This window comes from Sturnus vulgaris, chromosome 13 (assembly GCF_052056855.1).
Source record: "Sturnus vulgaris isolate bStuVul1 chromosome 13, bStuVul1.hap1, whole genome shotgun sequence".
Classification (NCBI taxonomy): Eukaryota; Metazoa; Chordata; class Aves; order Passeriformes; family Sturnidae; genus Sturnus; species Sturnus vulgaris.
Genome location: NC_142255.1, coordinates 932438 through 960235, shown reverse-complemented (window position 1 = coordinate 960235; position 27798 = coordinate 932438). Strand labels below are relative to the sequence as shown.

At 49.3% G+C, this 27798-nt stretch overlaps 2 protein-coding genes across 3 annotated transcripts in view; both read left to right on the top strand.

Annotated features, from left to right (window-relative positions):
* Positions 1-27651, top strand: TRIP4 (thyroid hormone receptor interactor 4). Of its 2 annotated transcripts, XM_014889993.2 has the most exons (13): positions 1-371; positions 740-906; positions 1112-1248; positions 3217-3450; positions 4242-4320; positions 6225-6354; positions 6660-6875; positions 7190-7316; positions 7983-8170; positions 9152-9276; positions 9581-9672; positions 23531-23633; positions 27409-27651. In XM_014889993.2, exons 1-13 carry the CDS (start codon positions 286-288, stop codon positions 27474-27476), a joined length of 1752 nt encoding a protein of 583 aa, XP_014745479.1. In that variant the 5' UTR covers positions 1-285; the 3' UTR covers positions 27477-27651. The 2 variants fall into 2 exon arrangements, with proteins under 2 accessions (XP_014745479.1, XP_088028417.1); XM_088172291.1 differs by lacking the exon at positions 3217-3450 and having other exon boundaries at positions 2-371.
* Positions 27487-27798, top strand: part of ZNF609 (zinc finger protein 609) — a 66298-nt gene continuing 65986 nt past the window's right edge. The window contains exon 1 of the mRNA XM_088172290.1: positions 27487-27595. The gene's annotated coding sequence lies outside the window, so the exon portion shown is untranslated. The remainder of the gene's footprint in view (positions 27596-27798) is intronic.

Here is a 27798-nt window from a genome sequence, read left to right as displayed (position 1 = left end):
AAGAGAGAAGGAAATGCGGCCGGGAAATTGGGATAAAAAGGGAGGCTGCATCCTCTAAAAATTTGAGAAATGCCAGGGGAATGCCCCATGGCCTCTCCCTTTATTCGGAAAAAGTAAAAGGACTCCTCCGTCTCCTTTTTGGACATAAACCTCTGGTGTTTGTAGATTAATTTTCCTGACACTCTGAACCGGTCCCGGAACGGTCGCTCCGCGGCCGCGTTCCGGAGGGGAAGGGAAGGGGAGGGTGTCCGCCGGTGCGGCGCCGTTTCCCGTCCCTCGCGGAAGATGGCGGCGCCCAGCGCGCTCCTGGCCTGGTGCGTCCAACACCTGCGCGGGGACTTCGGACTGGACGTGGGCGAGGACGTGGTGAGGTGAGCGGGGTCGGGGCCAGGCGGTGCCCTCCTGCCCTCTTGCAGGGGCTCCTCGGTCCAGCACGGAGGAAACAGGATGTGTCTGAGCAGCTGTCGGGATTTGTCGCACCGGTGAAGATTTGGGGAGGGGAAGTGGCGGGGATTGTTGGCGGGAGGATGGGGGGGTTACAGAACCACAGATTGCTCTTAGTTGGTAGGGATCTTAAAGGTCATATCGTTCCACCTCCTGCCATGCTCTTAACACGATCTTCACAGAAATCTTATCCGAAAAGGAAAGATAAATGACACACCTGTGCGATGAGACCACTGGATTAGACCTCGGAACATCTGCCCCCTCACCCATTTTTATCCACTCCGGCCCCTTGTAGGTACATCTTGTCAATCACAAACGAGGATGAGATCCGGGAGTACGTTGTTGACCTTGTTCAGGGCACCGACGGGAAGAAGAGCTGGTTTGTGGAAGAACTGCTGACCAGGTGGAGAAAATCTGCCCAGCTGCCCTCTGAGCCTTTCCCAGCATATTGGAAAAAGGACGGTGAGTGATGCAGAGTGGAAACTCTCAAATAAACTTGGTTATTGTGGTTGCAAACAATTCCATGCCATGAATCCCTGTATGGATACTGGTCCCATTCCTGATTGTTGGGACAGTTTAAAGCCCATTTTCAGTCATGAAGTAGAGTCCAGGGACATCTTTCTCCTGCTGGCACTTACCCAGCCTATGTGTTTGCTCACACTTCCAGAGGCTTCAGAAGTGCCACGGGCTGGGGACCAAGGGAAGAAGGGGAAACGCAAAGGGCGGAACAAGCAGGAGACGCTGGCATATACCGAGCCCAGTGCTCGTGGGGAGGAGGTGAAAACCCCACTGGACCTGGCCAAGGTGAGTGTGGGGGCCATGCCAGGGAGGCTGGAGTCACTGGAAAGGCTTGGAGCCTGGAACCTGGGGAAAGAGTATGTCAGATACTGGTAAATATGTGATTGGAATGTGGATATGAGTGTCCGGGACATGCCAGACTGGAATGCCAAGTCGGCACTGCTGAGGCCACACCTCAAATCCTGGGATCAGTTTTGAGCTTCTCACAAGAAAGACAGTGAGGTCCTGGAGCATTTCCAGAGAAGGGAACAGAGCTGGGGAAGGGGCTGGAGCACCAGGAGTGGCTGAGGAAGCTGAGGGGTCTCAGCATTGAGAAAAGAAGGCTCAGGGAGGACCTTCTGGCTCTGCACAACTCCTTGACAGGAGAATTGAGCCGGATAGGGTTTGGCATCTGCTCCCAGGAAACAAGAGACAGGATGAGAGGAAGTGGCCTCAAGCTGTGCCAGGGGAGGTTTAGGTTGGATATTAGGGAAAAAAAATTCATGGAAATGATGGTCAGATACTGGAATGCACTGTCTAGGACAGTGGTGGAGTCACCATCCTTGGAAGGATTAAAAAAATATGTGGATGTGGCACATGGGGAGGGAGGAAGGCGGGTAGAGAGAGGAAGGAGAGAAGGGAAGGAGGAAGAGGGAAAAGGAGGGAGGATGAGAGAGAGGAAAGGAGGGAGAATTAATGATGGGTCTCTGTGATCTAGGAGGGCTTTTCCAACCTAACCATTTCGATGTTTCTATGATACCCAGGCTGGGGAGAAAGGTTACGTCTGTTTGTGTCTATAACTGGGAGTAAAATAATCATCAGGTAGCATATATGCCAGCATGGATTTTTCTCCCCCAGAAAGCCTGAGAAGAGAGAGCAAGTGAAGGAAGTGAGGCTGTAATTAGGAATAAAATGGATTTCTTTAAATCAGATATGAGGGTGGGGAATTTAAGCCACCAAATGGTTAGAAAATCCTTTCCTGCTGTATTTAAACTATCTCAGTCACACTGACTAAAGCTTTAATTAGCAACTGAAATACTTCAGAAAGAAACTGTGGAATAAGAGCATAGAAACACTAAAACTCGAGAAATGCTGCTATTTCTGAGTAAGGAGTGGAACTTGAATTCATGTTTTCAAATGGAACTTTTTAGAGCAGGGAGGCTGCAAAAGCTGAAAGTGTTGGTAAAAGTGTTTATAGGATAAAACACAACATTTTTGAACTGGTGGGTTGAAAGTGGACAGTGATATTCCATTTCCTTGTAGTTATATTCTAACTTAATTAAAATATAAAAAACCAAATGAGAAAGATCTGCCAAAGTCACTTTATCTTGGTGGCAGTGTTTGAATCTGGCAGTGGCACTAAAACCAGTTGGACTTTACTGCATCTGCTTGTCAGTAAACCAGATTGAAACTCAAAGGTGAATCATTAAATGACTGAGGCCAGATTGTAGAATGAGGAGCAGAATTTATTTTACAGCTCAGTACTTGAACCCTCCTGCTGAGGTGGCTGTGTCAGGTGGGATTTGGGGAAGCTGCTGGGAGATGACATGGCTGTGAATGCAGCAGCCCTGCTGCCACCACCAGCTGTGTCTGGGTACAAGCACAGTCAGGGTGCACAGCTACAAACAGAGAGTCTAAATAATACTTGGAAATGAACTTGGGAGTAGCTGAGCTGCTGCTTGGAGTTGTTAAACAAGAGTGAGGCTGTGTGGAGCACAGAAAGCAGCTCTTGCTGCCCAAATCCCAGCAGCTCCAGCTGGCATGGGTGGCAAACTTCGAGTGCATCCTGATGTACTAGCTTTGTTTGGATTCCTTCGAGCTTTTCTGGCAGGCCTGAGCTTGTCTTTCCCCTCAGTCTGGGGTCTGGTCCAAGTTTCATTCCAGTGAGGCAGAATAACGCTTGTGTGAGCCTCCTGGTCTGCCCAGGGGTCAGTGCTCGCTCTCTGCTGCCAGTGCCAGAAGCACAGTTTGTTTGTTTACTTTTTTCCTTCCCAGGCCCAGGAGAGCAGCATTGGAGTCAGCAACAGTAGCATTTCCTCTAAGAAGAAGCCCAAGTATGTCAGCCTGTACACAAGGGAGGGGCAGGACAGGCTGGCCGTGCTCCTCCCGGGCCGCCACGCCTGCGAGTGCCTGGGCCAGAAGCACAAGCTCATCAACAACTGCCTGGAGTGTGGGCGCATTGTCTGTGAGCAGGAAGGCTCTGGGCTTTGCCTATTCTGCGGGGCCCTGGTGAGTAACCAGGGAGTGACTGCCCCATCTGGACCTGGAGAAGTTGGCTGAATTAGCCCTTTAGATAGAAGTTCCTGTTGCAGAGTTCTCAAGCAGGGAAGGAAAGAACCTGTTGGAGGTTTCCCCCATAATTTACGTGGCTTTGGAGGTTGTCTGGTTTCTGACAGTTTCCTGTGTGTCACACCAGTGTCTAAAATCCCTGCAGAGCTTCAGCCCCATCCCAGGCACATCCCTGGTCACCTTGTCAGGAGCAGTGTCCTACTTTTCCTTCCACTCTTGCACAATAAGGATCCTTTGGGATACCTGTTAACATCCGGATTCATTTCAAAGGGCATGTTTTGGAGGAAGGGGATAAGTGATTGATAGCAGAGGAAATTCTTCTTCATGTGAGAGGAAAATATTAGTTGGGTAGAGCAAAATGTTTTCAAGCAGGTTGGTTGCTATTTTGAAAGATCAGTTTAACTCCCAGTGGCCAAGAAGGAGAGAAAAACTCCGAGTTAAGGGTTGTTGTTTCTGCCTGGGATGGTTCTGAGCTCATCTCTTGTTTTTTGAGCTCAGTCAGCAACGTGTCCACCCACAGAACAGGGAGAGATCAAACTCTACGTTTCTCTTTTAGTAATGAACAAGCTTCCAGGGTTCTCCCCATGTCAGTGGGGAAAAGAAGGAGGTGTGGATTGTCACTGCCACTTTAAACAGCCTGAAATGTTGTCCAGGGCTCTGAAACTGGTCAAGCTGTGACATCCTTCCCCTGTGATGTCCTTCCTAAACCTTCATTTCCTTCTTTTCCTCAGGTGTGCACTAAAGAAGAGCAGGACATTCTTCAGCGGGACTCCAACAAGAGCCATAAGCTGCTGAAGAAGCTCATGGCAGGTCAGTAGCTATTCCATACCTGGAACAGAATGAATCCAAATGGTTTGTGTGCTTTATTTCCTTCAGACTTCACTGAGCCACTTGCCCTCATTGCTGCCCTTTGTCTGTGATAGCCATTAAAGGGATGGATTGGAGGTTAGTTCCTTGGATTCAGCATTCCCAGGCTTCAGCAGAGGTAACAGTGGCGAGTGGCACGTGGTGTCCTTTCCCTGAGGCCCCAAGGCTGCTCATTTGCATTCCAGAATCAATCACATGAACTGGATCATTGTAGCAGTCCTTGAAAATTAGGATAAGTCTCCTGTGGAATGTGTGCTGTGGAAGATGAAGTGCTGCTGTCTGATTTGCTGGGCTTAGAGAGGTGGTGGTTAATATTTTCTAATGGCTCTTCTTGTCTCACACTTACCTTGGGAGTTAAAAATAGGAGCAGAGCCAAGGAAAGCAAGAGGAAATACTACCCAGTGTCCCAGCAAAGACTTGTGCATTGTGGGAATGTTTGTCTGAGTTTAGCTGAACTGCTGCTGAGGTCATGATATTCTTGGCTGGAAATTACACTTTGCTGAAGAGCTGGGGAAATATTTCCTCCAGATCTGGGCTTCTCCTTAGAGCTGTGGAGATGGCAGGAGGATGGAAGTCCTTGAAAGCACCAGCCAGTCTGTTCTATCCTTCCAGAACAGGTGTACTTCAGGTGCTGGTGTACTTCAGGATCCCTTTTCTTACCTGTTTCATCTCTTTTTCCCTCCTGCCCCTGCCAGCTCTTGTTTTGTTATCTGTGTAGGTAAATGTGGTTTGCTGTTTGTCTTGGGAGTAAAAATTGTGGATCAGCAACCAAAGGGAAATATAGGCAATTGTTTCCCTGAAATGAGGGCATTTCCCAGTGTGGTGAAATACACTGGTTTGTGCCATCATGGCTTGGGTTCAAACCTTTTGTGGGGGTTTTTTGGTTGTTCCCTGATGGTTGGTTGAGTTTGGGCCCGGAGCCAGGAGGGCTAAGAAGGAAAAGTATTTGCTGGGAATAGATTTCTCCATCTCTGGAAACAGCTGGTTTGGGGAATATGGTGTGGTGTGTCAGAATAGGATATTGTTTGTGGGAGGCACAAACAGAAGCAGAAGGCTCTGGGTCTTCCTGGAATATGTCCTGGGCAAGAGGCTCTTTGTGGGGGTAACAACCTGTGGGAAGGGTTTGGCATTTAGGAAGGAACTCCTAAAAAGCTGGGGCTGTTGCTGAAGAAGAAAAGCCTCCAGGCCTTAGAGCCCCTCCCAGTGCCTAGAGGGGCTTCGAGAAAGGAGGCAGAGGGACTACTTAAATGGGCAGATAGTGATAGGACAAGAAGGAATGGTTTTATACTAAAATATGATAAATTTAGATAAGATATTGGGAAGAAATTCTTCTCTGTGAGAGTGGTGAGGCTCTGGCACAGGTTTCCCAAAGAAGCTGTGGCTGTTCTATTCCTGGAAGTGTTCCAGGTCAGGTTGGATGAGGCTTGGAGCACCCTGGGATAGTGGAAGGTGTTCCACCGTGGTGGGGAGTGGAATGAGATGAGCTTTAATATCCTTTTCAGCCCAAAGCATTCCATGATTCTATGATCCAAGGCCCGTGGTTGGTGATGGGAGGAATTTTGACTGCCTGAATTGTTATGGAAGGGTGAAGGAGAACCAAAGACCAAGAGCTTCTCCCTAAATTCTACCCAGACTTTATCACTGTGATATTTAAGTGATTCCTCCTCTTCGGAGGAATGGGCTTGAGTGAAAATTGTGGCTTCAGCCTCCTCGGAAAGATGCTGATCTTGCTGCAAGGCTGTACTTTTAGCTCCTGGCATGGCATTTAGTTTAGGGTGCATTTCTGCAGCCTGGCCCACCCAAATGGCTTTAACACCCTGACTACTGAGCTTTGTTTTGTGTCCCAGGTGCTGAAAGTTCAGGGAATTTGGATGACGTAAGCAAAGGCTTGCTGCCTCACCAGGAAGCGAAACTGAAATCAGGCCTGGAGATGGCTGTGAAGCACAAAGACAAGCTGTTGGAATTTGATAGGACAAGGTAAGATACTAGAGACTGGGAGACTGTCATGAATAGCATAAATGACCTGGCAGGTGAGGTGCCTTTAGCAGAAACATTGGGAATTCCTCCTAAAACCCAGACTGCAGCCACAGACACCTTTACTATGGCATTTAGTGGGACACAAGTGAGTCTCTGGAATGGATCCCCTTTGGGTATCCTTGCTCTTTTGTCCCTGACAGTCCAGCTCTCCAGAGAAATGGGGAAGGAGCAGGTTGGAGGGTGGGTTTGAGGCTCTGTCATGGTCCCACTGTGCTCATTTTCTCCTGTGGGGGTTGCTTTCCCAGCGTGCGTCGGACCCAAGTCATTGATGATGAGTTGGATTACTTTGCCACGGACTCCAACCAATGGCTCTCCAAGCAGGAAAGGGAAGCACTCCAGAAGAGGGAGCAGGAGCTGCAGGAGCTGCGCCATGCCTCTCGGCTTGCCAAGAAAATCACCATCGACTTTGCTGGCAGGCAGATCTTGGAGGAAGACAACAGCATGGCTGAGTACCACAGCAAGTGAGTGAGGGCTGGCAGCGTGCCCGAGAGCAAGGATGTGCAAATCCATACGGAGAGTGGTCTGACATGCTTATTAAAGCTGCCTGGGAAAGAGGTGTTGCAGAAGTCTCAACAGAACCAATTCAGCTCAAATTCACACCAAGCTGAGTTTCTGCACTAGAGAGCAGTGACTGCTCAAATTGGAAATCAGACCAAGCAAGGAAATCTGATGGGGGGAATGGGGCAAAAAATGCTTGGAGTCGGAGTGTGTACAGAGAAGGGAGATGTCCCCAGGGGAAGCAGGGAATGTTCATTCTTCTCATTTGTGCTTGCAGACTGGATGAGACCATTGAGGCCATGAGCTGTGGTGCACTGAGTAAACCAGCCAGGAGCCCTGGGGCAGAGATGACACCAAACTCTGGAGTTTTGGTGAATCCACGTCTCCTCCAGCCTGCTCCTTTGGTCAGTGGGGCTTCAGTGGTTTATTCCAGAGTAGTGACTAATTTTGGGAGAGTTGAGCTTGAAAATTGTCTGTAGAACTACAAAAGATCACAGGATAGTTTGAGTTGAAAGGGACTTAAAGACTGTCTCATTCCATCCCCTGCCATGGGCAGGGGCATCTTTCACTAGTCCAGGCTGCCCTGCCCGATGTGGCCAAGAATACTTTCAGATATGGGGTGACTTCTCTAGACAGCCTGCTTCAGCATCTCACAACTCTCACAGTAAAGAATTTCTCCTTAATATCTAATCTAACCCTGCCCTCTGTCAGTGGGAAGCCATTCCCCCTGTTTCCCCTTGTTTCTCACCCTTTCTTTCCTCCCCTGTGTCCCTCACTGGCCATCTCAGTTTGGGATAGAGAAGGTTTGACAATGCCCTGCTCCCAGTGGGTTGGTTTACTGTAGTTTTAGCATCCTGCCTTCTTTTCAGGAATGCAGAAGAGTTTCTGAGAGTCAGCCTAAGGCCATGTCACCCTTTCATCTCTATTTCATGAAGCCTTTTCTGCCAGATTCCCATTTTACAAAGGGCATAAGGATAATGAAGGAAAATTTCAAATAGGATTTTCACTTGATACACATTACTCCTGGAGAGGTGCTAACCTTTTCCCTGTTTCTTTTGAACGCTCTCAAGTGGGTGGACCAAACTGGTTTGCTCCCACAAAGGAAAACTATTCATTGTGTGAAGGCTGGAAGTGAGTCTGGCTTGGAGCGGAACAGGCTGCGGATTCAGGACCGAGAGCTGCAGGAGATCTCGGATGATGGTTGGTGCCTCAGCCTGCACCAACCTTGGGCTTCCTTGCTTGTGAGAGGAATCAAAAGGTGAAGGTACCCCAGGCAGCTCTTGCTCCACAGGGGAAGTGGGAAGTTGTGTTTCTCAGAGGATCTCTGTGGACCCACTGGCTCTGTGCAATGACTGATACCTGTGATAGCTCCAGGTGTGGAAGCTGTGCTTCCTCTTCCAGTGGGTTGATGGGTTGAGGAGCTGGAGAACCTTTTTCAATGGGATAGTACCTAACCTGTAAGGGACACGTTTCTTCACAGTGGGTGAATTTAGAGAGAGGCTGAGATTTCACTGCTATAGTTGGGACGTTCCTATGTGGAATTTGAAAAGCAGATAAGATAATCACTTGAAATATGTTCTTCTGGGCTTTTGTTCAGCATAAAGAAGGCAACAGTGGCACTAGGCCTTGTTTAAAAGAAACCCAACACCTGCCACTACCTTCCTCCACTGGGCTGGGACTTGTATTACAAAAAGAAGCTGCTACTGTTAATACTGAACAAAGAATCTTCTTTAGCCTTTTTTTCCCTTCACCACATTTCTCATTTTGGAGACCAAAGCTTTTTCACTTCCCAAGCCAAAGATGCTGTAAATCCTAATGTGCCTGGATTCTTCATCCAGGTGTTCTGGGGATGCTCCAGCCACTTTGGTATAGCTGCAGAATTCCAGGATCTCCAGACAACTTTTCCATGCAGAGACCTAGTTCCTTATTGCTCCCTTGATTGTTCTGTGTGACTTTGGGAACTTGTAAGGGACTTCTGTGAGCAGAGTGTCCTGTATATGTGTTCTGCTGGCCCTGCTGGGGATTGATGTCCTCTAAAGCCCTGAGGACACACTCTGCTTTGTTTGTGACATTATTTTTTGCCTATCTCAGCTTTTCTTTGTGGTTCTGACACATTGCTTGAGTTGGGATAATCAGGGCAAAGCTTAGCAGCAGGAATTGTCTATGTTTGAATGAAAAATCTGTCCATGTGGGTGATTTCTGCTGAAGTTTTAGTCCTACGTTTCCCTCTGTTCTTTAGGGTGGAGGGCAGGACCTGGTACACATCTCATCGAGGGAGGTTATGGATTGCAGCTACTGCTAAAAGACCTTCCCCTCAGGAAATCTCTGAACTGGAGGCCAGCTACAGAATGCTACTCCAGAAAGGTGAACTCCTCTCCTTGGTTCTTGCAGTGATTTGGTTTGTTGAGCCATGTAATGAGCAATGTCAGAAATCCTCTCTGCTGAGCAGGGAAAACTACATATAAAATTAAATTTCCGAACCCTAGTCCTTCATGGGGAAGATTCTGACCTGGAAAAGGCACAAAAAAAGTGTTAGAATTGCTATATGTGTTCTTGTGCCTCAAAAGGTAGAGATGCCTGGAGGAGAGGGAAGGGCACTTGGGGATTGTAAGACCCCTGCTGCGTGTGGGAATATGGGCTCCCTGAAGAGATGTTTCTTTTGCTGCAGATGTGGAATTTCCAAATGATTATCCCTCAGGATGCCTCCTGGGCTGTGTGGATGTGACTGATTGTTTATCACAAGAGCAATTTCAGGAGCAGGTGAGTACAGAAATGAACCTTTCCATGCTTACATTAACCAGCAGGTTTTTAAAGTAGTGGAACTTGCTTTGGAGAAGACATTGAGTGGAAATTTTAGATTGTATTGAAGTTATTGCTGGGGTTTATGTGTCAGAGGACATGAGAGGGCCTGGCAACTCAGAACAGCATGGAGACGTGGACAGCTCTGCTGCAGTGGGGGTGCTGTGCCATGGGACTTTGTCCCTGTGGTGCCAGCAGCACTGAGTGCCCTAGTGTAGGAGAGAGAGGCTTGGCCTGTGCAGAGGGATCATGGTCTGTAGCTGCTGGATCTGCCTGGTGCTTCTTACAGGAGCTGGAGGTCACAGTGGCCTCACTGGTGATGTCACACTGGCCTAGCTGGTGAGTGTTGTGCCTTGTCTGGGGTTGAGTGACCTGGGATGGAGCCATGGAAAGAGGTGAGCTCTTTCCCACCAGGGAGGATGATCAGGAGAGCCACAGGACTACCTGTAGTGAAGCAAGTCTGGAATCAGGAATCTTTTGAGAAATCTCAACCCATAAATATCCATGGGTGGTGATGATGTGTGTCCAGATATGCTGAGAGCATTGTCAGGTGGCCTTGTGAGGCCACTCTTAGCTTGGGATGGTTATGGAAACCAGGAAAGGACTCTTTGTAACTGTTGCACCTGTGGTTAGAAAGGGAAGGTAGGATGATCTGGATACTTGAACCAGTCAGCTTCACCTTGGTCTCTGGGAACCTCTAGAGAGATTGCTCTTGGAAACCAGTTTTGGGCACATGGAGGAAGAGGACATTAGGAACAGCCAGTGTGGATTTACCTAAGAATAAACTCATGCTTGATTAACCTGACAACCTTCTTGGATCCAATAGATAGAGTGGAGATTATCTATTAACCTGCTGTCCTGGAGTAGGCACGAATCCCAAAGGAGTCATAACCAGTAGAAGTATTATTCCTCTTTGCATTGATTAAACCACATCTGGAATACTTGAGTCACCATAAAATTGTTGATAAACTGGAGCAAATCCCAAGAGACCACAAGGGTGGTTAGGGGCTTGGAGCCCTGTGAGGAGAGGCAGGAGACAGATCTTCCACTTCCTGCAAGGAGATTATTGGGAGACAGAGTCAGGCTCTGTGCTAATTTACACGGCAGGAGGGTCATAAATTGAGAGGGGAGGGTTCAATGTGGCTTAAGGAAACAAATTACCATAAGGATGGCCCTGCCAGTGGGGCAGGCATTGCCCAAGGGGTTGAAGAGTCTTCATCTGGGAGGATTTTCAAGACCCAAGAGGATAAAGCCATGGGCAGCATCACCTGAAGTCAGTGTTCACCCTGCTTTGATTAGGAGGTTGGACTAGAGACCTGAGACCTAAGTCTGATGCTGTGACTGACTGCATGTCCAAAATCTGGAGCAGGAGCTTTCCTTGGGGTGCATTTTATGGACTTACAAAACCTGCACTTAGCACCAAGCACAGCATGGCTGTTTCCTGATGCCATTTCATCCCTGCTCTCTCCACTGCCCCTTGTGCACATCAGGTTTGGTCTGGAGGGAATCACCAAACCATGCAGGACTTGATAGTGAACCATAACCATCTTGTGAGGTGGAATAGATGGGTTCCTTGGGAAGGAATCCACCAGGATGATCGTACTGTGAAGAGCTGGAGAGGCAGCAGGAGTTGGGGCTGTTTTTCAGGAAGTGCTCCTCTGGCTTTCCCGAACCCTGTGAGGTTTTTACCTGGGAGACATGCCTGGAAAGACAGGGAGTGTCTTTCTGATGAGGTTGTGTCTCTTAATCACAGGAGGAAGGCAGAGAAGTTAGAGTGTGAGCAGCAGAGGGAGCTTTGGGACTGGAATACCATGAAACCTACAGGAGTATTTGGCTTTGTACGGGAACAAGCCTTGGGAGAGAGAGAGGAAGGGGCACTGAGGCCAGTGTAGGGATTTTCTTTTGTAGCATCCACTAATTTGCAATTTGGGCTTCAGTGGAGATTCCTGTCCATCTCCTCCTGTCTGTAACAGTGGTGGAAAAATAGCTCTTGGTCTCTTACAAGTACTGTCCTGTTCGTCACAATCCCTCCTCGTCTTTTGTGGATGTGTTCTTCAGGCATTGGTAGAATGGCTGTGATAGCATTTCCAATCTGGGAATTGTGCTATAGGTAACTAGCTTTAATCTTCCCATGGAGGACCTTCACAATTAGCCACATTCTCTGAAAATCCCTCCCATTTTGTTGGCTGCAGAGGCACTGGAGGCAGAGCAGTGTATTCCAGGAGCACCATTATCCAACCTATTAATGACAGATTTCCCTTTCTCCTCAATGTTGTGGCATTTCCTGGGTTTCATTTCTCTGGCTTTTTGCTGCTCCTGTGTTGCGAACTACTTATAATTTTTAATTTCCTGCCTTTTAATGGTGATTTTGTCTGTTTTTTCCCAGGATTCCTTTAGGCAGCGGTAATTTCCCTCACTTGTGAGCTAAAATGCAGAGATGTAAGCCTTTCTGCAGTTACTTGTGAGGAAATGTCTGGTTTTTTGGGCTCTCAGGAGATGCAAGTGCATCTGAAGGAAGCTGAGCTGAATTTAATTGCAAATGTCAGCAAGATGACAAAGTGTGCAGCACCAGCTCAGAAATCTGACTTGGGTCTCGCTGGGAGTAAGAAGTTCCTGTTGCTCATGTGGGTGTTTCAGCCCGAGTTCATCAGAAGCATCAGCAGTGTGATCCAGCCATTTCCTGGTGTGCAAAGATTCCTTGTAGCTCAGGGAGAAAGGCAAGGAATATTATGCTTTTTCACCACTAAAGGCGTGCAGAAACACTGGGTATTTTCAAGGAATGTGTGAGCAGGCAAGGGGAGGTGACGCAGAGCAGAGACCTCTTGGGAACTGAGCTCTCGTGGAGCTTTTCCAGGCGCTGTGCTTTGACTCACACCTCTCCTCCTCACCACCTCCTGTTTGAGGCTCCTGCATGTTCCAGAAGAAATCATTTCACAAGTGTAGGGCAAGCCTTGCTTGCAGGTTATACCAACCTGCAAGAATTAAATAGTTCCTGGCTTGCTCATGGTGTGTTGATGGTGATCCAGTGTTTTTTGGCAGCCACAGAAGCTTGGTTTGACTCTTGTGACTATTTGTTCCCATAGGCAAGGGAGACTCTTCCTGGTCTTAGGTCTCTTTTTTTTTTTTGTCCTGGGGGTGTTCAGTCTGGACAAGAGAAGGCTCTGAGGAGGCCTTAGAGTCCCCTCGAGTGCCTAAAGGGGCTCCAGGAGAGCTGGAGAGAGACTTGGGACAAGGAGTTCCAGGACATGGGGAAATGGCTTCCCACTTCCAGAGGGCTGGGTTAAATGGGATATTGGGAAGGAATTGTTCCCTGTGAGATGAGATGAGTTTTATGGTCCTTCCCAATTTAATCCAGTCTGTGATTCCATGGTTTTGTGGTCTGTCCCCACTATGACTCTCCCATTACTTCTCAGACCTTTCACTGCTGTCACCCATTTCCTGTTTAGCACTGTCTGCAGATTTAATTTCCCTGCTGTTTGCATCTTCTCTCAGGTTGCTAATGAAGATGTTGTGGTACCCTGCTGGTATTTTTCTATCATTATCCTCATTTCTTCTTTTTTTTTTTGCACTTGTGCTCAAAAAACCAAAATTAAGCAATGCTGCCCCATTCCTTGCCAGAGCTCTTACATTATGACCAGGGAGGGGTTATTTATCCACATTTTTACTGCACATGTAAGCCTGGCCTTTCATCACCACTGAGAGGGGGCGGTCCTACCTTCCTCTGCCCTACCTGCAGCATTTGAGGCCCGACTGACTGACGTTGTTGAGATGGTTTGCAGAACCTGAGGATGTGTGGGAAGTGATGATAGAACAGGATCTGGAGTGCTGGAGCTGGCAGGGAGCAGGGGAAGAGTAGAGATGTCCTTGGGATTAGGATCAGTGGTACTTCAGGTACCCTAATCCTGGTTATGCTGCCTATTGCATGAACTAGTTAAATCTGCTCCTCTGGATCTCTTTCCCACGTGGAAAATAAAGTAATTATTCCAGTCAGAGGTTATTTACACTGCATCTTACTGCTCAAGCTGTGATTTTTGGCTTGGAGCTGCTCTGGCAGGAGAAGTTGTGTTCAGGTAGGAGGGTCCAGCCCAGGTGTCAGTATTGCTCTGTTTGCAGGGAGCTGCAGCAGGAGCTGCTTCCTGAACTAAGCCCTGGTTGCCTGGAGAGCCCTCTGAAATCTCAGGATATCCAGTAGAGCTTTGCACATCTTGCCCCTCCTCAGAATACATTCTGGGCTCATTTCCTTCTCTTCCTGGCAGCAACCCAAAAATCCCTGCTCAAGACCAGAATGATTCCTTTGTTACACTTTTCAGCTAGAGGTGACCTGGAAACTTTTTTTCCCCCTTGGAGATCCAAGCGTTTGCTACAACTTTTCCTTGCTCCGGAGCTGACGTCACTGACACCTCGAGCAGAGCAAGGAGCTGCCCTTGTTTTCCTGCATGAGGTATCAGCGACTTCAGCAATGCCCACTTGGGATCTGGGGGATGGGGCACAGGACTAAAGCCAGCAGGGAGGTGTTTACACTGATGCCATTTCCATGTGCCCTGAAGTCCATGTTCATTTTGCTAATGACTTTGATCTGAGAGACTGTTTAAGTGGAAAAAGAGTGTTTCCTGCTGCTGTTTGGTGGTTGATAGGCGTGTTTGGCTTATTTTGAGTGCAGATACACACCAATACCTGGATGGAGCTATTGTACCAGGCTGAAATATTGGCTAATTATGTTTGATGGGAGTTAAGTGTTTATTTTTCATTTCTAGGTGATCACTTAGTGTCCTAAATCTGCACAGGGGAACATGTAGAAGCTATTTTTGTTCCACGAGATCGCAACTATTATTTAAATAGGTTCCAGCTTTCCCACTCAGGAAATTTGGGTTTAAACTCTTGGCCTCCTCTTCCCTCCCTGGTGAAAAGAGCAACAGAAAAATGAGACTCAGGTGCCCAGTGTGCAGAACTTGGTTTAGATTCTCAAAGTGAAGAAGAGTAGAGATTTTCTATATTTAGGCTCCAGAAGGTGCCTGTTCAGATTATTTCCAAATAAAGGAACAATAGCCCTCTGGGAATATTTTCCTAAGGAGTTAATGGGAGGGAGAAACACAAACATAGACATTGATGTGTACTTCTAAGAACAATACAAATGCATAGAGACTTTTTATGAGGACCTGGTCCCTGAGGGAGAGGTTTCTTAGTGCAGGCTCCGAGTGAGACAAATGGCTGTTTGTGTGGTGCTGTGGCTGTCCTGGCATCTTCCTTGCCTCCACCACCGGGATATTTGCCTTCTCATTCCTGAGGCACCTCTCCCAGTGAAGGATTTTTAGCTAGGTCAGATATCCTTCCTTCTGGAGCAGTCTAGGTGGCTGTTAATGATTGCAAGACATGAAAGGCCTTGGAACTTTACAGGGCCCTGCATTCTCCTGATCCGAATTTGTCTTTTCTGTATAGCCAGATGCCAGATCCAGTGGTGTCAGGCATTAGGCTGGCTCACAGGGTGATGCATCTCTTTAATTCAGGTTCTCACCCCACAAAATCCCCTGATTTGTGGTTCTGGGAGCAGAGCAGGAATGCAGCTGGTTTGGATTAGAGACGGTAAGAGATGGGGGAGTTTTTCCATATGAGAAGTGCTTTGGTTTTCATCAGAGGCTCTTCTGAGGCTCCAGCTGCCTTGCATAAGCCAGCAGGTTTGCTCAGGCCACTGCTCAGGCTGTTAAGATGAAGGAGAGATTGTCACTTGATGATGATTAATTTAGGAATGCATTAGCATGCCAAAGAAATCGAATGATAAGAGGCCTGCTTGCCCTCTCCTCTGGTTTCCTGGACCCAAGGGAGAAAGTGAAGCCAAGGCTGAAGCATATGACTTAATTAATGATGACTGTGGACTTTGCCTCTGCTACCATTTCAGCAAAATACACATGAGCTGGCAGGGCCTTTTCCCTCTCTCAGATGTGGTCACTGATACTTGCTGCCTTCTCAGTGTTTGCGTTTTATTTAATCCTGAAACTGGGGGTTAGATAAAAACTGACCTGGAGCGCCAGGTCACGTGTCCCACTGCCTTTCCATCCAGGTCCAGCCATGACCACTCTCTCCATGGTGACCCCAAATGATGTGTCAGCTGCAAAATACAAAATACAACTCTTACATTACATTATATGTGGAGTGCCCAAGGACCCTGCTTGCTTAAGCTTATGTTGATGTGTCATTGATTTCCTAACCCTGAACAGACCGGTCACTCCAATGCGTTTCCTGGTCCTGTGAGAGATCCCATCCCATTTGAGGGATTGAATCAATCCTGGCAGCAGGTGCTGGCATCATACCTCCTTGGGGAGCAGCAGTAAGGGTCAGCATGGGGAGAGGCAGCTGCCCAAGTGAAGCAGGGCAGGACACAGCTGCACAGGGCTGTGTTCCCAGTGTTTGGGTTTTCCGGCTTGGTTGCGTATCCTATCCCTGTGTTTCCCAGCTCTGATTATGAAAGGACTTTGTGCAGCTGCTTGATGTCTGACTGTATCTAGCCAGGTGCAGCTCCATGAGGTACCCTGGTTCCCTCATCTCCTCCTCCCCATTGCTTTTCCCTTCTCCTTGCCGGGTCTGTCCAATGGTGTGGGCAATGGGGACGTGTTGGAACTGAGCTTAGCCCTGCTCCTGCTGTCCCTTGGTACAGGAGGATGAAAACAGCCCTTTCAGCCTAGTACCTTTCCAAATATTATTCTAAGTCCACCCATTTTCTCCTGAACTGGTCGTCAGGCGCTCTATAAACAGCTCCAGCCTTTCCAGGGTTTACTGTGGGCGGGTGTTGTCCAGGGCTGGGATGTGAGCCGTAGGGGGCTCTTGGTGGCTGTAGGTCCTGCGATGCCGGTTCAGGGGGAGCTGGGGCAGAGGCTGTTGCTGGCACTGCTGGGTCCCCTGGCCCTCCCGCAGACTGGAGCCCTGGCAGACTGCTCAGAGTGCACCAGCACAAGTTTGAATTTTAAATCTACATTTCAAACTCCTGTTATTGCTTACTATGTTTTAATCGCGTCCCCTGCCCTTCAAATCAAAGTACAGCGTATGGTGTAGAAACACCTCGATGGGGGCCGGGCTCTGGGCTGGAGGCGGAGAACACCCACCGGATGGATCCGCCCGGCCAGGGAAGGATCCCGCAGCGATCCCAGCCTGCTGTGCCTGGATCTGGTTGCATACCAGTCAGGCATGCAAGGGACAGAGCAGCCGAGGGATGCCAGGCATTGTAGTAGGAAGAAGGGGTAAGGAAGGCAGGCTCACAAAATTCCTTGTGCATCTTGGTGCAGGGAGCATTTGCAAGCACACGAGTTGCCAGCAGCAGCTGTAAGCGCTCAGGAACAGCAGGGAGGATGTTGACTGCAACAATGCATCAAGGCTGCGGTTTGTAGCCTCAATAGTCAGGCAGTTAACTTTTTTCTCTCTTTTTTTTAACAAAGACATTTTGATTGCCAAATCCATAACCATTAGCAGCTGTGGTTTTGAGCTGTTCCTTCCTCACACGTTGCAGTCTAGACCTGACAGGCTTTCAAACAAAAGTTTGGCTGACAGCTTTTGTTTGGATTTCTTTGTGATCCTACTTTTTTTCCTTCTTTCCGTGTTCTGTTGATTTGAATTGAACATTGATGCGTATCCCTTTGCTAACACAACCTCTATAGAGCAGCTTTGCTGCATCTCTGAGCTCTTCCATGGCCAAGGACAGCTTGTAGTGTTCTTTGGATGTTTCTGCCTCAAGCTAGAAAATTGGGCATTTCTAGAAGCTTGGATCTGCTTTGGGGTTTCTGTTTAGGAAAATGTTACATTTCTCATGGGCCAAAGGCTGGTTGGCCTATGACCTTAAAAAGATGGTGCTTGAGAACGTGCTTAGAGTTGGAAGTGTGATGCAAGACTGTGTCATGACAGTGTTCAAAACTTGGAGTGAAGCACTTGGAACTCTGCAAGTGCTTTTCAGGACTGGAGGACTGAATAAGGAGGTGACACAGCACAGTGGTAACACACAGTGGTAAAACTGGATCTGCTGTTTGCAGTTGGGTGTCACCTTTGGATGAATGTGTCCTGGAGCACTCAGGGTGATGTGTTGGGAAAATTAGCTGGATAATTCCCCAAAGAGAATGTCCTTGTAAAAAGATGATGGAGACCACTGTTGTTGGAACAGACAGGGAGCTGATGCTGCTAAGCCACTCTCCTTGGAAAAGTGACAGGCCAAATGTGGCTTGGGCACTGTGGCACCCACATCCAATTAAGCATTATCTCTCATATCTGATGGCTTCATTTCTCCTCGATCCATGTGTTCATGGTGCAGGCATTGTTGCAAGTGCCCTTATTTGGCCGCAGCACTCCCCATCAGTCCCAAAAACCTGCCCATTCTTTCCCTTTTGCAAACCACTGAAGAAACATTTTCTAGCTGGATGGTGAGCAATTTCCCTCTGGAGAGGAGAAGAAAATGGCTGTTTAGTAGTTAATTACCTGTTACGAGTCTCTGACAGCGATGAAGCTTATGAGGCATGAAAGAAGAGCAAATCCCCCTGTCCCACAAATCACCAAGAAAACAGGGTGAAGGAAGTTGGGCTCCCAGGGGGTCCCTTGTATCCCACTCCTCTTTTTGCACAGGGCCAAGGAGTGTCTCCAACACCCAGGAAGAGCCCAGTGTGTGTTTTCTCCTGCTGGGGGAAATGATTTATGGCCACTGCTGGATCCAGCAGCCCCTCTCTTTCAGAGGAGATGCTGCCTCCACCAGGATGATTTTTCCCCTTTGAATACATTTTATGGTGAACTCTCTTGCCAACACATGGGGTCTGCTTGCTTTTACTTTTTCCAGACAGCATTGCTTTCCAGTGCTGCCTCTTTTATTCCAAAGCTCTTGGAGAGCAGCAGGGAAGTGAAGGCTGGAGCGGGTGTCTTGGCCCGGCACTGCCTGGCAGAGCAAGCCGTGTTTTCCCTGTTGTTCACTGAGGAGCCACGCCAGGAAAATGATTCACCCCTTTCCATCATGAACCTTGCAGAGCGTCTCAAGCACCTCCTCACTGCTAGTGTCCCTGGCAGCTGTAAGATGGAGAGAGGGGAAGGACCACAGGTTCCAGTGTGCAATTCTCCGCCGCTCCGGCTAACTGGGATGTGCGCTCCATGGCAAGGAAAGCAGAGGAGAGCTCAGGCTGCACTGCAGGGCTCCATAGGCTGGTGTGTGAAACCGGGGCTATTCCCACCCCTTTGTGTCCCGAGGCCTTAATGAGAGTAAGAATGCTCCTGGAGGGTCGCTAAAGAAGCTGCCGGGAGCACTTGGGCTTTGTGCTGTGCAGAGCTGCTGCTCCGTGCACGTGGTGCCTTTGTTCCTGCCTCGGATGCACCGGAGCAGAGCTCATCTCGTTAGTGATGGTTTGGCTTCCCCCCAGGACCTTTTCCTTCTGCTCTTTCCATTCCCCTGCCTTCGGGTCATGACAGTTGGGTTCAAGCCGGTGCAGTTTATTGGGGAGGGGTGCAGCAATCGAGGGATTTAGGATGGCCTTCTCAATGTTTTTTTCTCCTGTGGAGATGGAATCAGTATGAGCAAAGGGCTCCAAATACTGTGTTGGTACCAGTGATGCTGGGTGAGCCTGCATAGCCCCAGCCTCCTACTGCAGGCTTTATCTAAATCGGGGAAAAAAAATGTAACAGATTGGTGTGGGGTGAAAAATATAGCAGGAATTTTTTTTTTCTCAGATGTCAGAGAAGGTGGGTTCGTGTCTGCTGGCTCTGAGCTGGCTCATACCCTGCTTTGCTCTTTTGCTGTGGGCTGGGGAGCAGGAGGCTGGCAGCCCTGCTGCTATTCCTGGTGGTGACAAGCTGGTGATGGGAGACGAGGGATGGTGAAAACAAAGTGTAGGGAACATTCATTAGCAATTATCCCTGCTTGCAGCTTGAGCTGGGTGACTGTTGGGGACATCTGATAGCCACTTAATACATGTTCAAAGTGCTGGCTCTGGCGTGAGGGTGAGTCTAGTGGCCAGTTTTTGGAGGAGCCCAGCGTTCAGCTCCCTTTTCCAGCTTAATTTAACCTCGAGCTCTTCCTCCGGGTGTTAAGCTGCCTTGAGATCTGCTTTTCTCTTCCCTCCCACCTAATCTCCTCACAGCTGGGATCTTCCAGACCTGTTAGCAGCAAACTGAAGCCCAGCTGGAGAGGTGGGACGAGTAGGGGGGGCAGTGGTTGCATGGAGGCCGTGTGTAGAGAGTGTCTGTGGGGTGTTGGAGCAGTGGGAGGAGCAGCTCTTGGTGAGCTTCATCAGCTGTTGCAGCCCACAGAGCCCACTGCCCTCCCACCTGCCTTGTTGCCAGCTGACTACAACTTGGCAGAAGGTCTGAAAGGAGACTGAATATTTTTTCACACTGTAATTGCATTGTATCACCCCTCTCTTTTGAGCTTCCCTGGTCATCTGCAGGACTGGAGAAAGGTAGGTTTGCTCCTTCTTGAGGGATAATCTGGTCTCTGGACTGTGTTGTAGCCACCTTGTAAATGTCACGTTGCTTCCAGGTAGAGGCAGTGTAAATCCTGGAGTACCAGCACCTATCTTATTAACGCCCCCAGTATGAGAAAGATGAGTGCTGTTTAATTTAAGAGGGACATCCCTCATCAGTCTCCTGGTTGGGTTTGATTCTTGGTCTCTGGAAGAGAGGAAGCATGGTTTCCCTCTGAATTGACCTTTTATTTGAAAAACTGCTGTTGGAGATTTGTCTTTACTGGGGATCACAGAATTGCAGACTGGTTGGGGTTGGGAGCGACCTTAAAGTTCATCTCATTTCATCCCCTGCCATGGGGTGAAACATGCCTTCCACTAGACCAGGTTGGTCCAAGCCCTGTCCAACCTGAACAATATGACAGGATATGCTCTGTGCTCTCCCTCTGCTACACCAGCTCTGGGTTTTGGGCTTTTATTCCAAGCTAAGGTTTACTGAAGTGATGATAGGTTGCATGTGGGGTGGAGTAGTTGGGAATAAATATTTTCTCCATCTCCTAAACTTCCTGCGTTGCAGACAGTAGAGTGACTCGACTGACCTTTCACAGTAGAAACAGTGAGAAATTAGGTTTTGGTACTTAAATTTGGGCAGCTTTGGACAATGTAATGGAAGCAAACCTGTTTGGTGTCTTGGTGGCAGCATCTCCGCTGAGAATGAAGCTTCCTAAATTTCTGTGGGATGAATGAATGGAATGTACTCATGGAAGGGACTGGGGGCAGAAGGGAACTAGGCTGTTGGCTTGGCTCAGCCTCATCTTCCTCACCTGGGAGCATCCTGACTCTAGGCAGAGGAAAGGGTTATGGCTCTTTCTCGGCTCCAGCCTGCAGGAATATTCTGGATTTTTGTTCATCTCTGGATGAGATAAGAGGTTTCTGGGGTAGGTATAATAAGAAGCCTTAAATGTAGTGGCTGGATGAGGGGCTCCTTCCCTGCCTCCTGGGAATGAGATGCCAGAGGAAGGACCAAAGCTTTTTAAAATGAAGAGCCCAAAGTGATTTGGCTCAGAGATAGAAATGCACCCTGGGAGCAAAGATGAAAGGCTGTGGTGTGGAAGCAGGAATTCAAGTCACAGTTGTGGCATCCACCTTGGCCTTGAGATCAGATTGAACAGGAGCTGTTGGAGCTGAAGGCTTGATTCTGGTTATGAATGAAAGCTGTCAGTGGAGAAACCAACTGGCTATTGCTTTCACTGCTGATGCCTGTCTGGGAGATGTTCCCGGCATGGGGCTGTAAGAGGTGTGAGGAGGACATGTGTTGTCCAGGTCTGCCCGGGAGATAGTGGCTGAGGGGGTTTGGGAAGCAGCTGTATTCCAGCAGCAGGACCTCTGCAACATGCCTGTTCTGGCTGCCTCACCTGACTGAAGAAGCCATGGGCTGAACCAGGTGTAGTGGAGCAGGAAAGGATCACCTCTGCAGCCAGGTTTGGGTAGCCCTTGGTCCTCCAGCCTTGGAGTACCTTGGTCCTTTGGCTTGTCCTCAGGTCTTCCAGCCACGGAGGTGCCACCTGTCGCCGGGGTGATGCCGAGAGCAACAAAGCAGTGACAGCATTTCACTCTCCAGGTGTTAGTCCGGGATATTCACATCCTAACCTTCTATGATCCTCCTTCCCTGCAGATGGGAAATGAAAATCCTTGGCATGGGCATGGAGTGGTGGAAGCAAGTCAAGTGAAGTGACTCAGCCAAAAAAGAACAGAGAGGAAGAAACCTTTCCAAGCCTGGGTCAGTGCAGCCGGGCATCAGCACATGATGCGGATCAGTGAGGCTCCTCCCCGGCACGGAGCTGCATGGAGCAGCTGAGTGCTTGTACCTCTCTCTTACTCAGTGCACAGCTCTTACATGCTCTTGTAAAATGAGAGGGCTTGGAAATGCTTCCCCTGATTGATCCAATCCCAGCGTTGGGCTTCTGTAAATCTCCCTGAACTGCTGGCAATGCTGCCAAGCCCTGCTGCAGTGTGGGGAGAGCGGGTTGCTCCCTGCTTCCCTTGCCGTGCCCAGCTGTTCCAGGGCAAATCCAAACTCAGTTTGGCAGGTCGGTGAGAGCTTTTCAAACACTCGGCCTAGGAGTCATTTGTTAGTAACAAATGGGGGATTTGCCAGGACATGCAGCTCCATCTGGTCTGGCATCCTGTCCCCTCAAGCAGCCTTGACGGATCTGCTCAAGGAAGGCAGGGGAGCAGGAAAAAAAAGAAGGCAGTTTTCCCATGGAAGGAAAACCACTTCCGCAGTCTGTTAGAGCAGGGTTTCCTGAGCTGGAGCATCCTCGTGGCATGTGCTGGCCTCAGCACCAGCTCTGCAGCTTGTGGACGATCTGAGGTGAGAGCTGAGATATACATTTTTTATGACTGTTTTGCATTTCACCTCTGAATGCCAGGGAGGCTGAGCCGCAGCAGGATCTTGATGTGCTTCCTGCATAGAGTGGGCTTTTTCTCCTTTTTCTCCACATGGTTAATGAGAGAAACAATTTTAGAGGTCTTTTTCCAACCTAAATTCTTCTATGATTCTATAATCTGTTGATTCTCTTCCTATAAAATTCTCCCATGTCTTCAGTGTGGTAAATTCCCTCCATTGACTCCGTGAATGGAGCCAGCCCTGAGCTGGCCTCTCTGAGCCATCACCTTGGTATGTAGCAGGTGTGTTGCTCACCCTTTATATGCAAGTGAATATCAAGGAATGCGTGTCCCACAGCAGGACAGTGCACACTCTCCAAATCTCAAATCCTTGTGTTTGGGATTGAGCTTTGTGGGGAACATTTGGGGATGTATTTGTAGCTGGGACAGCTGGTGGTGGCCACCCTTCTGGTGGGTTTGGCAGGTTATTTTGGTTGAGGTGCTGGTGTGCTGTCCATGACCAGTTAGGGATTAGTGGGAATACTCATATTCTGAGTCATCTGAATCCAGGGATGCATCAGGCTGAAAAATCTGTCCCTTGCTTCTCCCAGCGAACAGGTGGGCTGGTGATGGTAGGGCCCCGGCCACCTCCCTCTCTACATCCCAAGGTTCTGATCAGCCTAAATCAAGTGTGAAACCACAGGGGTAGCACAGGTCAGAGCTAAAGGAGGCTGATAGGGGTTTGGGAACACCCAAGGTGAGTAGATCCAAAGAGGCAGCGAGCTTCAGCAGAGGCGCAGTGGGAAGAGCCAGAGCAAGGGGCTTGCAGAATAAGACCCAAACCTGGAATTGTTTGGTTTTTTTTTCATTAAAAGTTCTTGAAGTGGTTTGAGCTGAGCTCCTACAGCCTCCATATAACCCATATCTTGGCTAAGATCCCTCTGTTCTTGCACACTGAGCTTTTTTGCATCCATGCAGCTGTCCTGACTCTGCTCTCTGTGTCTCTCCGTGTTTCACAGTATCCGGACCTGAGCCAGGAGTCCGGATCTCCATTTGTCTTTATCTGCACTAATCCCCAGGAGATGGTTCTGAAGTTTCCCATCAAAGGCAAACACAAAATCTGTAAGTAGTAAAGTTTCCCCAGATGCCCCTCCCAGCCCTCGGAGCCAGCTCCCCTCGCCACCCCAGCTTGCCGTTGCCAGATGAGTTCCCAACCTTTGCCGTCTGCTGTTTGATCTGGAGGTGTTTGTTTAATGGCTCAAATACATCTGTAATTTTTTTTTTGTCTTTGGTTCCCCTTTCCCCAGATGTTGCTTCCTTCCAAATACATGCTTCTTCCTGCCTCTGCAAACACTTGGGGAATCAAAGAGCCGTTGTGTCAGTGGCTGATCTGCTGCTGGCATTAGCCTGGGTCAGGACAGGAGTCGGCGCAGCAATGCCCAGGCAGATCCAGGCAACCTCCATGTCCTGTAGTTCCAAATCACACTCTTGCCCCTGAGGACAGTGAGGCTTGAACAGCAAGAGCTGCAGGGCCAGATGGATGTTCCCCATCTGCAGGCCGGTGGGATGGGATGTCCTGGCAGAACTCACAGGGAAGCTCCGCAGCATCTGTCTGCGCTCCGCTTGCCAGCGTTGTTAGTCCCTTTTACGAGCCACCAGCCCCTCCGCAGGCTGCCAGTTATTCCTGCCCGCTGCTATAAAAAGGATGGAGGAGGGATGCGGCAGCTGGGGAGCCTGCAGTCAACTCTGTCCTTATTAGCAGCCTCCCCACCACACAGCCCGGGGAAGGCACCGCATGCGCTCGCAGGGGATGTGAAAAATTAATTTGACGGGCTAAAAGCAGCAGAAGCAGGAAGAGTCTTGGCTGTTTATTTAGCAGAGCTGACAACTGGGTGATCTCCCTCCTTTCTACATGGATCCTTGGGCTAGTACCTTGGGCTCAGGAGTGTTGGGATTTCTCAGGACTGGTTAATAAGGGCTTTTTGGAGCACAGCAGAGGACTATTTTTGTTGGCTTTGAGGGATTTTTCCCTCTGCTCACCTTTCTCCCACAGCTGGGTGTTGGGATGTCCTGCAGAACCATTTGGTTTCTTCCTTGCCTTTTTGAGCAGCAACTGGGAGGTGAATTCAGCCAATGGAGACCAGTGCTTAGAGACCTGCAAGCACTCGAATCTTGCTTGTGGTCCTCCCCCTAGATGGGTTATTCTGAGTGCCAGTGAACAGGCAGGAGTTATTTAGGATGAAAATCTAGGCTGTGGGAGAACAGCCTTGTGGCTCTTGCGTGCTGACACAGCCACTGCATCCTTTTTTTTCCCTTGTTTTAACCTCTCCTTTGCTCTTGCCAGGCTCTCGTGCTCCTTCACTCTCTCCTCTGCCTCTGTCTGGCCATGGGTGGGAGAGGTCGAAGCTGCTATGAGGCTCCTGCACATCTGCCTTGCCGGGTGCAGGTGCTGCCAGTCCCCTCCCCATCTGTCACATCATCTCCTTTGTGTTGTGACACTTTTTGCTTGGAGAAGGATCAGTCTAACAGCCTGGAAGAAAGCCGGCTGTGCTGGCGGCTGCCTGTGCTCCCACTCCCACTGCTGGCCCTGCCTTCCCTGCCCTCCATCCCAATAGGAGCTGTCACAGGAGCAGCGCAGGGGGGCTGCGGAGCTGCATGTTCACCTCCCGGAAGGGACAGGGTCCGTCTGGGTGATATTTATGACAGCCTAGGGAAGGAGCAAGGAAGCCTTTGACCTTTCATCAGTGCAAGGTGCTGTTTTAATAGAAGCTGGCATTGCATCCCAGTCAGTCAGAAGCTTAATTCTCCCAGCTGGAAGCAGAGCAGAGGGAAGGTGCCAGCTCACATCCCCACCTGGGCTTGCTGGCTGCCCTGGTCTCCTTGAAACCTGGCTCAAACCATGACAAAATGCCAGTTTGTCCTGTTGGAAAGCCAAGCCAGAGCAGTGTTCTGTGCCAGATAACAGCATGGACCTTGCCACATTGACATCCGGATGCTTCTCTGTTGCAAATTACTTGTTTCTAGCAGCCTGGGGATGGGAAAAAAACCCCTGCCATGGCTCAGTTTTTGCCGCCAGGGTCATTGTTTTTGTGGAAGGGATGGGCACAGTGTTGCATCTGGGAGCACAGCTCTCCCTAGATATGTCTCCATGTAGTTTTAGTGCATGAGGACAAAGCTCATTGGCCTTTGTTATGGGAGATTTCCTTGAATCCAGGCAAAGCTACCCTGAAGCATCACTTAGGAACCTCCTTCCAACAGCCAGTGGCTGGAAGAATGCAGAGGAGCAGAATACATGGTGTGAGATGAGCGGCCTTGAATCATTGAGCAGAAAGAGCAAGGGACCCTGGGGCTTTGCCTTATTTTTAGCTTTTTCTTAAAGGTTACTTGTGTAGTATGTGGTGTTTGCCAGCTGGAAGAGCAGAGGAGCCTCCCAGTGCTTTTGGGGTCCAGGAGAAGCAGCCAGGCATATGAAATACAACAGCTCTGGTGACAGTAAGGTAGTGTTGGGGGAATGTGAACTTGCTGCCTTTCTCCTGCCAAAACCACTCCTGGCGTGGGGACAGGGTGGTCTGACACACTGCTTCTGGATGGGCTGGCTCAGCCTGCTTAAGTGCCAATGACTGGAAACAGCAATTGCAAGGAGGAGCCTTCTTCCCCATCCTTAGACGGTGGAGGGAAAGTCTTCTCTGGAGTGGCCAAGGGGATGGAGGATCTCCTAGAATGTCTTCCAAGCCATGTTTCAGTTTGTGGATCTGTGGCATAGTGATCTGCAAACCGTCTTTGTTGAACTGGAATTGAGACGTTTTCTTGGTTTGAAGAGGCAGTGATGGTCACTAGCTGGTTAGGATCCATTTTCTCTGGAGAAACACCTGCTTCTTATGGCACATGGACATTTACCAGCAGATTTTTTACCAGTGGCTGAAGGAGAACTTTGGAGCCTGGTGTATCTTGCCCTATCTCTGTTCCCAGCTATACAGACAGGACAAGGGTGGCATTTAGAGGATGGGAAGACACAGGGGAGCAGCAGGAAGGCAAGTCCTGGGGAGACGTGGCATTAGAGGAGGTGACCAGTGTTGGCTGCTGGCAGAGCGTCGCTGGGAAGCTGGGAGAGTGGGAGCATCCTTGCATTTTTACAGGCAGGAAGAAGAGGACAAGGATGCTCCTCTGACGGAGTACATCGCTATGCCTGGCTTCTGACTTCTTTATCAGGAGTTGCCCAAAATCCCATGTTCTCGTGTCCTGCTCCTCTCCCAGGTGGGAAAGCAGAGCTGGCTGTGAAAGACAAGGAGAAGCACTGTTTTCTCCAGGTCCCACTGGAGCTGCTGGCTGAGGTTTTCCCTGGTGGCAAAGGCAGCAGATGGCCTTGGAGACCACCAACTTAGCATGTGGCACCATGGAGCAGATGTCCCCATCACACTGGGTGATGCACACATTGCACCATCATCCCAAGCTGAGGGTTTGTTGTCTCCAACAAACAGCAGCCTTTCGCTGCACCATGGAGAAACATGTCCCTAACACGTTGCTAGACAGTCCCCCATCTCCTCCGAGCGTATCAACACGCATCCTGCGGGCAGGCGCAGGGATCGGTTTCCCCCCTGGTAGTGGCAGGCAAGTGCTGGATGTTAATTTACTCTTCTCCTCGAATTTCCCCCTCCCCGGCGTCTCTTGGCCGCATCAGACACGCTTGCCCCTGGCTCCCCGGTGTCACGCCTGCGAAGGGAGGCTGTGGCAGCTGGAAACGCCTGGCTCCTCAAGCAGGATAATTGGATGTGACAGGAACACACTAACTAGGAGACCTCGGTGCCTCCAGCTCATTTGCATTGCAAATAGCATTTAAAAATAAAGAGTGATGAGGGTTTGTTGTGTTTTTCTTTTTTCTTTAATCCCCTCTTTACAGGGAAGCTGGATGCAAAGATCCATCAGGGAGCAAAGAAGGGGTTAATGAAGCAGAAAGCCATGGGGTGAGCACCGAGGAGCAGCACTGGTTCCTATGAAGCACCCAACTGCCTCTGAAGGGTGCCAGGATGGTCTTCAGCTCTGAAAAGCAGGTGCAAGACGGATCCCTTATCCCAGATTGTTTTTAGGTATTGCTTTATCTCTTGTATTCCAAAAGTATTATTAAAAGAGATGTTTTCACCAAGACCTGGCCCAACAGCCCTGTGCTTCCAGGGAGGTCCCGTGCTGCAGACAAAGGTGGGTGGGAGATGGAGCTTGACAGGATGTAGTTCGACAATTTCTGGCACCCCCAGGAGCAGCGGGTCCTAGAACCATCATGGGGAGCTCTCGG

Coding starts and splice junctions, on each gene's coding strand:
- TRIP4 (XM_014889993.2), top strand. CDS start 286: ATGGCGGCGCCCAGCGCGCTCCTGGCCTGGTGCGTCCAACACCTGCGC. Junction 4,321..6,224: donor GCTGAAGAAGCTCATGGCAG/GTCAGTAGCTAT, acceptor TTTGTGTCCCAG/GTGCTGAAAGTTCAGGGAAT. Junction 7,317..7,982: donor TCCTCCAGCCTGCTCCTTTG/GTCAGTGGGGCT, acceptor AACGCTCTCAAG/TGGGTGGACCAAACTGGTTT.